General features: G+C 39.6%; 1 protein-coding gene across 1 annotated transcript in view; it reads right to left on the bottom strand.

The window, feature by feature from the left end:
- Positions 1 to 1,106: 1,106 nt before the first annotated feature.
- Positions 1,107 to 11,439, bottom strand: part of LOC143274742 (NAD(+) hydrolase SARM1-like) — an 86,008-nt gene continuing 75,675 nt past the window's right edge. Inside the window, 3 exon segments of the mRNA XM_076578651.1 lie at positions 1,107 to 1,632; positions 4,454 to 4,575; positions 8,982 to 9,171. Coding sequence (XP_076434766.1) covers positions 1,380 to 1,632; positions 4,454 to 4,575; positions 8,982 to 9,171 — 565 coding nt within the window. The 3' untranslated portion in view covers positions 1,107 to 1,379.

The raw sequence follows: 11,439 nt of genomic DNA, 5'->3' as shown, positions 1-11,439 counted from the left end.
TTCTTCTACTTTTTCTTCTTCTGTGTTCATGGGCTGCAACTCCCACGTTCACTTGTATGCATGCGAGTGGGCTTTTACGTGTATGACCATTTTTACCCCGCAATGTAGGCAGCCATACTCCGTTTTCGGGGGTGTGCATGCTGGGTATGTTCTTGTTTCCATAACCCACCAAACGCTAACACGGATTACAGGATTTTAACATGCGTATTTGATCTTCTGCTTGCGTATACACACGAAGGGGGTTCCGGCACTAGTAGGTCTGCACATATGTTGACCTGGGAGATCAGAAAAATCTGCACCCTTCACCCACCAGGCGCCGTCACCGTGATTCGAACCCGGGACCCTCAGATTGACAGTCCAACGCTTTAACCACTCGGCTATTGCGCCCGTCTATCATGGATTCAAATTTTCTTTTTTTTTAACCTTTTTTTTTTTTTACTAAAAAAAAAAAAAAAAAAAAAAAAAAATGCACACTGAACTATATGCTGATTTCAGACAAGTAAACAAACAATATAAAGTAACGACAGCAACAGCAACAACAACAGATGAAATAATGAAAAAAATGGACGTTTTCTTCCAACTCCCACGTCATCACAACAACCTGACACAAACACAGATCTGGATCCCACATAAAAAAAAAAAAAAAAAAAAAAAAACAAACAAAAAAAAAAGAAGAAGAAGAAGAAGAAGAAGAAGAAGAAGAAGAAAGGAACACCATCATGAACTGTTGCATACTATTCTGCTTCCAGTGATCCAAAAACTAAGGCCATGATTGCTGTGTGATGGGAGTGGAGAAAATGGTAGCACATCGAAAGCCATGTCTGTCTGTCCAATATGTTTTTTCTCAATCCATGATGCCACAGTCATCTTTTTTCTTTTGCTTTTGCTTGTTCTTTTTTTTTCTTCTGTTTTTGTTGTTGTTGTTGTTGGTTTTTAAAACAAAATGTCACTGTGATCTGTTGATCAATCCACAAGTCTTTTGACACAACACACTGCGAAAAAAAAAAAAAAAAGTTTTCTGATCAACTTAAAAAAAAAAAAAAAGTCTGGTGTTTCCTCTTCCACCTTAAAAAAACAAAACAAAAAAAAAACACACACACAAAAAAAAACACACCAAAGAACCCAACAACAAAAAAACAAACATACAACTATTGATTCATTGTCTCTCTAGTGTTTTGCTCTTCCACTTTCAACAGAAGAAAGAGAAAAATCATACGACTGTTGATTCATTCTGTCTGCAGAGCCACTGACAAAAACTCCCCAACGAAAAACAACACACACACACAAAAAAAATCCCCCACATAAACTGTTGATCAACTCTTGTCTGCAGAGCCGTAGCTTCCCACCAACACCAAACACGAAATGTTTCGAAGACTCTTCTACGTCTCGGTGGCACAGCAGGGGGAGAAGGTAGGCCCCTCGAACAGTCTCTTGTCCACCCCAAGGGCTGGGCAGCTGTGCAGGCAGCTGTTGGGAGGTCCGGGGGGGACAGAAGTCTGGGGGGGCGACAGGGGGTCCCCCGACCCAAAGCTGGAGGTGCTGAGGGGGTTGCCGCGCAGAGAGTCGCTGCTCTCCCCTCGTAGGAAGCTCTCCAGCTTGTCTACGCAGGCATCCTGATAGTCGTGGATCCATCTGCCCCCGGTGGGGAGGGTGACAAGAAAAAAGTAAGCTGAATATTATCATTGTATATATCTATATCATATATATCTTTATATATCTATACATAGCAGGCTGGACGATACACAATAAGAACAAGAACAATCTGTATATAGCATAAATTAGTATCTTTTATGTGTTAAAATGTGGGTCCATTGCGCGGGGGGAGGTTGAAACATGTGAGAGAGAGAGAAAACACTCATACTGGTGAAATTTGATATAAAACAAGTGAACCAGCATCCTGAAATACTGATAGCCAGCAGATCCTTTGCACCATGAATCTGTAAAGAGTTGATGTCCAGCGAGCCGGTGAGACAGAGAGATAGGGAGAGAGAGAGAGTCACACAGACAGAGAGTACATTATATAAGGCTGTGGTTTAAACAGAGTCTGCACATTTGTCTTGTCGGTTTGTTTGTTCTTTCTTAACTTTTTAAAACTTATCTTTACTAAAAAGACATGTACGTTTGACAAAGTTACAGTAGGAACAAGCAGAAGATAACATAGTACTTTAGACAGTGGTCAGTTCACACAGCTTTCAGGAGGTAGGATACTCAGAGTGCTGGGGAGGGAGAAGGGAGCAAACTGTGGAACACACTTCGATACAATCATGCTTCACTGCATAAGACATGCTACAGAAATTTCACTGGCTCTTTCCCAGACTAATCATATTAAATAAAAGACAGCCATTCTTAACTGCATAACACACCCTGCAGAAACTGCACTGCCTAATTCCCATAAAAACAATAAAATATCTAATAAAAGACAATCATTCTTAATAGCATTTAAGATGTACAACAAACTGCTCTGGCTCATTCTCAAGATAACAACAGATACTTGACGCCATAATGTTTCTTCATATCATCATATTTCTCCCTTATGCTGGGGTCAAGGCATCTCCTATGAAACAATGCACACACAATGGTACACTTGGTAGCACTAACAGCAAATGCTTTACAAACGAGAAGAAAAAATATCAATACACTGAAAACTATTCTCACATTTCTAACCCTATACACCTCTACCCATCTTCTATGGTATCCACACACACACACACACACACAAACACACACTTAATCACAAACATGTATAATATATGATTATTGTTTGTTTTTTTTCCTTTTACAGTACAATTTATTGAGAAAAAATGTTAATCTAAAGAAGCAGAAAGCAAAAAAAAACAACAAAAAAAACATACACATACACACATGCCTGCACACACACACATGCATGCAACGAGCTGCACAGTTACCCTCTTATCCAAACACACACACACACACACACACACACATATACACACACTCACTCACAAGCACACACACACATACACTAAAAAAAAAAAGAAAAAAAAGATGAACTGGCTAACTACTTGCAATCCAACAGTACACATTCTTCTGGCCTCACCACATGCCCATTTGCATGCACAAATTTTGTGTTCACAGAAACAAACCCATACCATCCTCAATCGATTCATATTACCCCACACAAACACACAGAATGTGTGTGTGTGTGTGTGTGTGTGTGTGTGTGTGTGTGTGTGTGTGTGTGTGTGTGTGTGCCTGCCTGCCTGAGAGAGAGAGAGAGAGAGAGAGAGAGAGAGACAAGACCAGACAAGACAAAATTCTTTATTTCGAGGATAACAGATATAAGCACTGGTGTGCTTTTTTTTTTTTACATCCAGCCCCCACCCTGAATAGGGTCTACACAACACAATACTAAATAAAAATAAAGCATGGTGTCAGTAGAAATACATAACAGAGGGGGGGAAAATATTAAACAATTAATTAAGAAAAAAAAAAAAATAAACACACACACACACACAGAACAAAGTGGGGATAATCCTCTGAACGTATGTGCAGTTTTCAATACACTAGTGTGACGGGCGCAACAGCCGAGTGGTTAAAGCGTTGGACTTTCAATCTGAGGGTCCCGGGTTCGAATCACGGTGACGGCGCCTGGTGGGTAAAGGGTGGAGATTTTTCCGATCTCCCAGGTCAACATATGTGCAGACCTGCTAGTGCCTGAACCCCCTTCGTGTGTATATGCAAGCAGAAGATCAAATACGCACGTTAAAGATCCTGTAATCCATGTGTGCGTTCGGTGGGTTATGGAAACAAGAACATACCCAGCATGAACACCCCTGAAAACGGAGTATGGCTGCCTACATGGCAGGGTAAAAACGGTCAAACACGTAAAAGCCCACTCGTGTGCATACGAGTGAACGTGGGAGTTGCAGCCCACGAACGCAGAAGAAGAAGAAGAAGAAGAAACTTGGTGAAATGAGTTCAGAGTAGCATGAGTTTGAAGAGCAGTATCTATCTATCTATCTATCTATCTATCTATCTGTCTGTCTGTCTGTCTATCTGTTTATTTATCTATTAAATTCTAATTTATCATTTTCTTTTTTTTTTCACACAGTTGAAACATAGATATGTACTTCGTTTCTTTTTGGTTCAGAACACTTACGATCAACACAACAAGAACATAGGTTACTGACAGCACAGGGACAAAAATAGCTGTATTTGATGATTCAATTAAAATAAAGTTTAGTGATCAATCCATAACTGATATTAAGATGAATCAAAGATCTGTTAAGTGAAGCACACACTGCTAATGACAAATATATTTTTTTGTATATACACATCATAATAGTATCTCACATGCAGATATCCCCTCTTCAAAATCATAAACTCTCTCACAGTATTGCACACACATTTAAACATGCACAGACACAGACACAGACACAACCATACACACACTTGCATACACCACTGTCCATACAAACTACGGTGCACTCACCGAACCCCGTTGAAGAAGGGCAGGTTTTTCATATCAGCCGGCAGTTTCTCTGCCGGGGGCCAGTGAAAGTTGTCAGTCAATGGAATGATATTCAGCCCTGATTCCATCGCTGCCACAATTTCCTGATTGTTTTGAACACACACACACACACACACACACACACACAGAGAATTAATAGTGTGACTGATAAAATAAACGTCTTTTTTTATGTCACCTTTCTATCATGAGCAAACTTGCTAAAAATTTCTCTTTTAGTTCAGTTGAGATCAGTTCAGTTGCTCAAAGAGGCATCACTGCATTCTGATAAATCCATATACGCGACACCACATCTGCTGAGCAGATGCCTGACCTGTAGCGTATCCCAACATGCTTAGAGGTCAGGCCTTGAGGGAATAGAATAAAGAACTTTGAAATCAAATAATTAATAGTAATGAATAGAATAAAAAATAGAAAAAAAGACAAATAAATAAAATTAAATAATAATATTGATAATAATAATGATTAAAAAAATAATAATAAAGAATTCCTGTTACCTTGTACCTTGATAAATGCTCAACTCGAAAATATTTTATCTTTTGTTGCTCACGGCCTAGCCAACGGACCATACATCAGGGCTGAAAAACTGGAGTTGATTTGCGTGCGTTTGTGATGGTTTTTGGTGTGGTTCTGTGAGGCCTGGTTCCTTGGTGCATGTTCTGAACGTGTCATGTTTTTTTTATCTTGCTGTGATTTGGCCTTATGTGATGTGAGACTGTGGTATTGCCTGTGGTGATTAACATGTTTTTACGTCACTTAGCTTGAAGCGTGTCAATCTTAACCAGTGTGATGTGATCTGAAATATGTATATTTTAGCAAATGTGATGTGAGACTATGTCTATCTATCTATTTATTCTATTTTATTTTATCTTATTTTTTGTATATATTTTTATTTCAACATGGTCTTAAAATCATATAACTTATTGTAAAGGATGGTGAGCACCATTTGAGATGGGGGTACTGCGCTATATAAGCCTGCATATCATTTGCATTATTATTATTATTATTGTTACTGCATATCATTTGCATTATTATTATTATTATTGTTGTTATAAATACTGGTCCATAATTTTTCTTCTTAAAACCTGGAACGAAAATCAGGCGAAGCCACAACTACATTCATGCACATAAGCCCAGCATATGCTTCTGACATTGACTGTTCCATCATTGTTTTTTCATCAGAGGATAAAACAATCCAACCTGAACATCAACATAACCATACACAATGAACAAAACTAACAAGAGAGGCAAGGCCTTCAAGACTCACTTGTGATAAATTAAGTCCCCTAGCATTAATTACAGAGTAATTTCCCTTCCTTACTATCTGCACCAAAACGTTTGCAAAATAAATAAAACTTCCATGCTGAGCAAAAGAAGTTCCTGTTTGAACAAAAAATGATAATAATGACTCCTCTTGTTGTTGTGTCAGAATAAGAGGTCAAAGTGCCAAGTTTAGAGAATACAAAAAATATAAATATAACAGTAAATGCAGTTTGCATATAATTAGGCTTCTTTTTTTTTTGTGCCCATCCCAGAGGTGCAATATTGTTTTAAACAAGATGACTGGAAAGAACTGAATTTTTCCAATTTTTATGCCAAAATTGGTGTCAACTGACAAAGTATTTGCAGAGAAAATGGTAATGTTAAAGTTTGCCATGGACACAGACACAGACACAGACACACACAACCGAACACCGGGTTAAAACATACTCACTTTGTTTACACAAGCGAGTCAAAAATAGAAAAAAAGGACAAATGATTAAAAAAAATAATAAAGAATTCCTGTTATCTTGTACCTTGATAAATGCTCAACTCGAAAATATTTTATCTTTTGTTGCGCACGGCCCAGCCGACAGACCATACATCAGGGCTGAAAAACTGGAGTTGATTTGTGTGCGTTTGTGATGATTTCTGGTGTGGCTCTGTGAGGCCTGGTTCCTCGGTGCATGTTCTGAATGTGTCATGTTTTTATCTTGCTGTGATTTGGCCTTATGTGATGTGAGACTGTGGTATTGCCTGTGATGATTAACATGTTTTTATGGCACTTAGCTTGAAGTGTGTAAATCTTAACCAGTGTGATGTGTTCAGAAATATGTATATTTTAGCAAATGTGATGTGAGACTGTGTCTATCTATTTATTCTATTTTATTTTATCTTATTTTTTGTACATATTTTTATTTCAACATAGTCTTAAAATCATATAACTTATTGTAAAGCACGGTGAGCGCCATTTGAGATGGGGGGTACTGCGCTATATAAGCCTGCATATCATTTGCATTATTATTATTATTGTTGTTACTGCATATCATTTGCATTATCATTATTATTATTATTATTATTGTTGTTATAAATACTGGTCCATAATTTTTCTTCTTAAAACCTGGAACGAAAATCAGGCGAAGCCACAACTACATTCATCCACATAAGCCCAGCATATACTTCTAACATTGACTGTTCCATCATTGTTTTTTTCATCAGAGGATAAAACAATCCAACCTGAGCATCAACATAACCATACACAATGAACAAAACTAACAAGAGAGGCAAGGCCTTCAAGACTCACTTGTGATAAATTAAGTCCCCTAGCATTAATTACAGAGTAATTTCCCTTCCTTACTATCTGCACCAAAACGTTTGCAAAATAAATAAAACTTCCATGCTGAGCAAAAGAAGTTCCTGTTTGAACAAAAAATGATAATAATGACTACTCTTGTTGTTGTGTCAGAATAAGAGGTCAAAGTGCCATGTTTAGAGAATACAAAAAATATAAATATAACAGTAAATGCAGTTTGCATATAATTAGGCTTCTTTTTTTAATTTTTTTGTGCCCATCCCAGAGGTGCAATATTGTTTTAAACAAGATGACTGGAAAGAACTGAATTTTTCCTATTTTTATGCCAAATTTGGTGTCAACTGACAAAGTATTTGCAGAGAAAATGTCAATGTTAAAGTTTACCACAGACACACACACACACACACACACAGACAACCGAACAGCAGGTTAAAACATAGACTCACTTTGTTTACACAAGTGAGTCAAAAATTACTTTTTATTACAGACACACAAAACAAAACAAAAAACTGCCAGCAGGCACACCACACACACACACACATACCAGAATAAAAAAATAAAATAAAATAAAATAAAATAAAATAAAAGTAGTGCATTGACCCTTCTCGGAGCATGGAAGGTGAACAAATAACAACATGGAGAAAGATATCAACAGATCACATTCATTTCCTGATTTAACAGAATGCTTTAGCGGTCAGTCTAACATAGGAATTTGGTGATAACATACAGAAAATAAAATGTTTTATCACATGCACACACACACACACACACACACACACACACACAGTCTGACACATGAATTTGGTAATAAAATGAAGAAGACTTGTACACACACAAATTCATGAACACACAAGCCTGTCCCCTTTTTTCTTGATTTAAGAAAGAAAGAAAGAAAGAAAGAAAGAAAAAAAAAAAAAAAAAGACAGCCATCCCCTTTCTCCTCCCTCAAACAACGCATGTTACGGGTTAGGGTTAAAGGTCCCAAACCCTTGTAAGGTCATCGGGGCAGTGAATTCATATCCACTGTCTAGGGCTCAACGTTAACTCTTTCCATACGAACGGCGAAAGAGACGACGTTAACAGCGTTTCACCCCAATTACCATCATCAAAATATTGCAAGCGGAAGGCTCTTATACTGAAGACGTGAATGTTGACAAAGAATACCACAATTCTGACGACGGAAGCTAAAGGTTGGGTCATTCAGACACCCACTGGACATCCGAGGGGTCTGTGTAGAGGAGAAGAGAGGACTGGCCGTACTGAGTGAGTTAAGGGGGTGGGACCAAATCCTCCCCTTCTGCTGTTTCAACCTTCCCCCAAACTGATGCCAGATATACCTATTCACCCCTGGGCAGAGTGAGGAAAATCTGAGTAAAGTGCTTTTCTCCAAAACACACCGCCATGCTGAAACGGGGGCCTCAAACCCTGGTGATAAAGAGTTTCTGTTTCAATTTCTCACCAAGGCGTTTGGACAAATCCATATACGCTGCACCACATCTGCCAGGCAGGTGCCTGACCAGTAGCACAACCCAACGCTCTAAGACAGGCCTTGAGTGCGTGCACGCATATTTGTGTACCTATCAGAGTAGATTTCTTCTACAGAATTTTGCCAGAGGACAACACGTTCGTTGCCATGGGTTCTTTTGCAGTGCCCCAAATGCATGCTGCACACAGGAAATAGGTTTATTGACTCATCTGAATGACTAGATGCTTAGTTTGATTTTCCATACTTGGTTGAAAGGGCGGGAGCGGGATTCGAACTCAGACCCTCACGGACTCTGATACTGGCAAGATAAACATCTTAACCATTCTGCCACAGCAAGATTCGAACCCAGACCCTCACAGATTCTGTACTGGCAAGATAAGCATCTTAACCATTATGCCACCTTTTAACCTTTTCCGTAAAGGAAAAGACGATACCTTGTGCACCCAGTCCTTCCGCTCGTCGTCCCCAATGCAGCGGTCCAGAGCGTTGGGCGTCAGGACGATGATGAAGCTGTGTGCCTGTCGAACGCTCTCCAACAGACTCTCATCAAACTTGCCTGCCCGCAGTCGCTCAATGTCAATAAACACAGTAAACCCTCGCAGCTGCAGGTGCACTTTGAGCAGACTGGAACACACAGAAAAGGAGTTTGAAAAATTGCAAAAGGCCGTTCTTCTGTCACAAACAGTTTGGTCTTCGTGTGAACCATATCTGTCTGTCCTCTCAACTCCACACACCACCACCTCCCCCCTCCCCATCCTTACATGGCTTTTCACTCACACACACACACATCCTCACTCACAATGATGTACATGTTTTACGTTTGTCTCACAGACACATAAAGCATCATTTCCACATTTGGGAATCTGGCTAGTTCTGTCCCACATTAATAGGCTGACATCTGATATTCTGGCCATTTGATGCCCAAAATGCATCTTCAATATCTGTCAGAATGTGTCAGTAATTGAACTTTGAATTTCAGTCTCCAAGTCTGACACATGCAAGATGACAAGTCTTCACATTTGTGTTGAATATCTTCACCTTGTGGTTGGACGGGTTTGTGTAGTTTCATATGCACTGCAGGATACTGAATGCATGCCTTATATTTATTATACACTTTTTGACATATTCATTAGTGTTTTTCTTTGCTAAATATACCAGACAAACTAACTTCTCAGTTTCTGCTTTTTCTGAAAATTAAGTCAGTTTTTCTTGTGTGACTTGACATGTGCATGAGAGGTGGTTCACACCATTAAGTAAATCATCATCTTCCAGTTACTGGTGAAGGTCCTTTGGATGTCTGTGTTCCCATTTTTGGTAGAGCTTTTCATGACCCAGTCATGAAAAAACATTGGTGACAAGACACAGCCTTGTCACACACCTCACTTACACTAAACAGATTAAAATTTGTAATCTTGCTATTATCAATGGCCTGACATGTAGAACTATCATACAGCTGCTGGGTGACAGTTATAAATTTGCAGGAATTCTGTACTGGTGCATCAGCTTCCAGATAACTTCTCTGTCTACACCATCAAAGGCTTTCTTGAAGTCTATAAATGTTGTGTTGAAAGAGGGTGCCATTCAAATTGTCATTCAATGATGATTCGCAATGATTTATTATGGTCAGCGCATGGTTTGTCTTGTCACAATCCAACTTGTTCTTGTCACAGTCCTTTGTTAAAAGTTTTCCCATGCCTTCCAAACACAATGGCCAAGACCTTGGTGGGGACGTACAGATATCGTAACATTATACCTTGTCAGCTGCTGCAGGATAAGAGATGTTCCTTCTCTAGCAGTTTTACAAGGTGTCCTTTTTCCACAGTTAGGCACTTGTTCCCACACCTTCTGCGGCAGTGGATGCAACATTTCAGTTAATGTCTGTGTTTCTGCCTTCACTGATATGCCATCTTGACCTGTTGCATTACCATTCTTCAGGTTCTTGACAGCCTTGGTAGTTTCAACCTTGTGCTGGTGGGTTTGGTGTTCGCTTCCAATTCCACTGGCTGGGTTCCTGGTGGGATGTCTGGGGACTCTGTGGGAAGAACCTGGTTAAGGACTTCTTCACAGTGATGGGCCCATCTTGTTCTCTGATCAACCTCACACGCAGAATGCTGGCCTAGTCGTAACGTGTCAGCCAAGGAAGCGAGAGAATCTGAGCGAACTGGTTTGAATCCCACAGTATTTTCTCCCCTTCCACTAGACCTTGAGTGGTGGTCCAGATGCTAGTCATTTGGATGAGATGATAAATAGAGATCCAGTGTGCAGCAGGCACTTCGTGCACATAAAAGAGCCCATGGCAACAAAAGTGTCCCTGCCAAAATTCTGTAGAAAAATCCAATTCAATAGGAAACAAAATAAAATTGCAGGCAGAAAAAAAAGGGTGGCACTCTCAGTGTAGCAATGCGTTCTCTCTGGTGAGATCAGCCCAAATTTCACACAGAGAAATCTGTTGTGACAAAAGAGTAATACAATACAATATAAAATTATGGTTCTACTGATTCAGTTGGGTAGCTGGTTTGGACAGACAGTCCTTGTATCCCATACACCATGCAATCTTAATCAGTCACCCATCTAAATACGGACAGGCTGATCTGACTGCAAGTCTTTTAGGTGAGACAATCAACTGTAGTCCTGTGTGCATCATGCACTCAGCACAAATAAATGAACCCTGGGCAAACAAGACAGCTGTTCCTGGGAAGAATCCACAGAAAAATCCATTCTTCCAGGGAAACAACCCTATATACTGCCAGGCAAAGAACGTAAACGGGGGATGTGCGAGGTTGGGGTGCACTACTTTGGCTTCATGCTCTCTCAAGTGAAGCTAGCTGCCACAAGACAGCAGACTGATCAATAAATACAGCTTCAACAATGAATAAGAACCTAAGAAGCTTA

Source organism: Babylonia areolata, chromosome 29 (assembly GCF_041734735.1).
Source record: "Babylonia areolata isolate BAREFJ2019XMU chromosome 29, ASM4173473v1, whole genome shotgun sequence".
NCBI lineage: Eukaryota > Metazoa > Mollusca > Gastropoda > Neogastropoda > Buccinidae > Babylonia > Babylonia areolata.
Note: the sequence above shows the minus strand (reverse complement) of the source record. Positions and strands in the feature narration are given on the sequence as shown.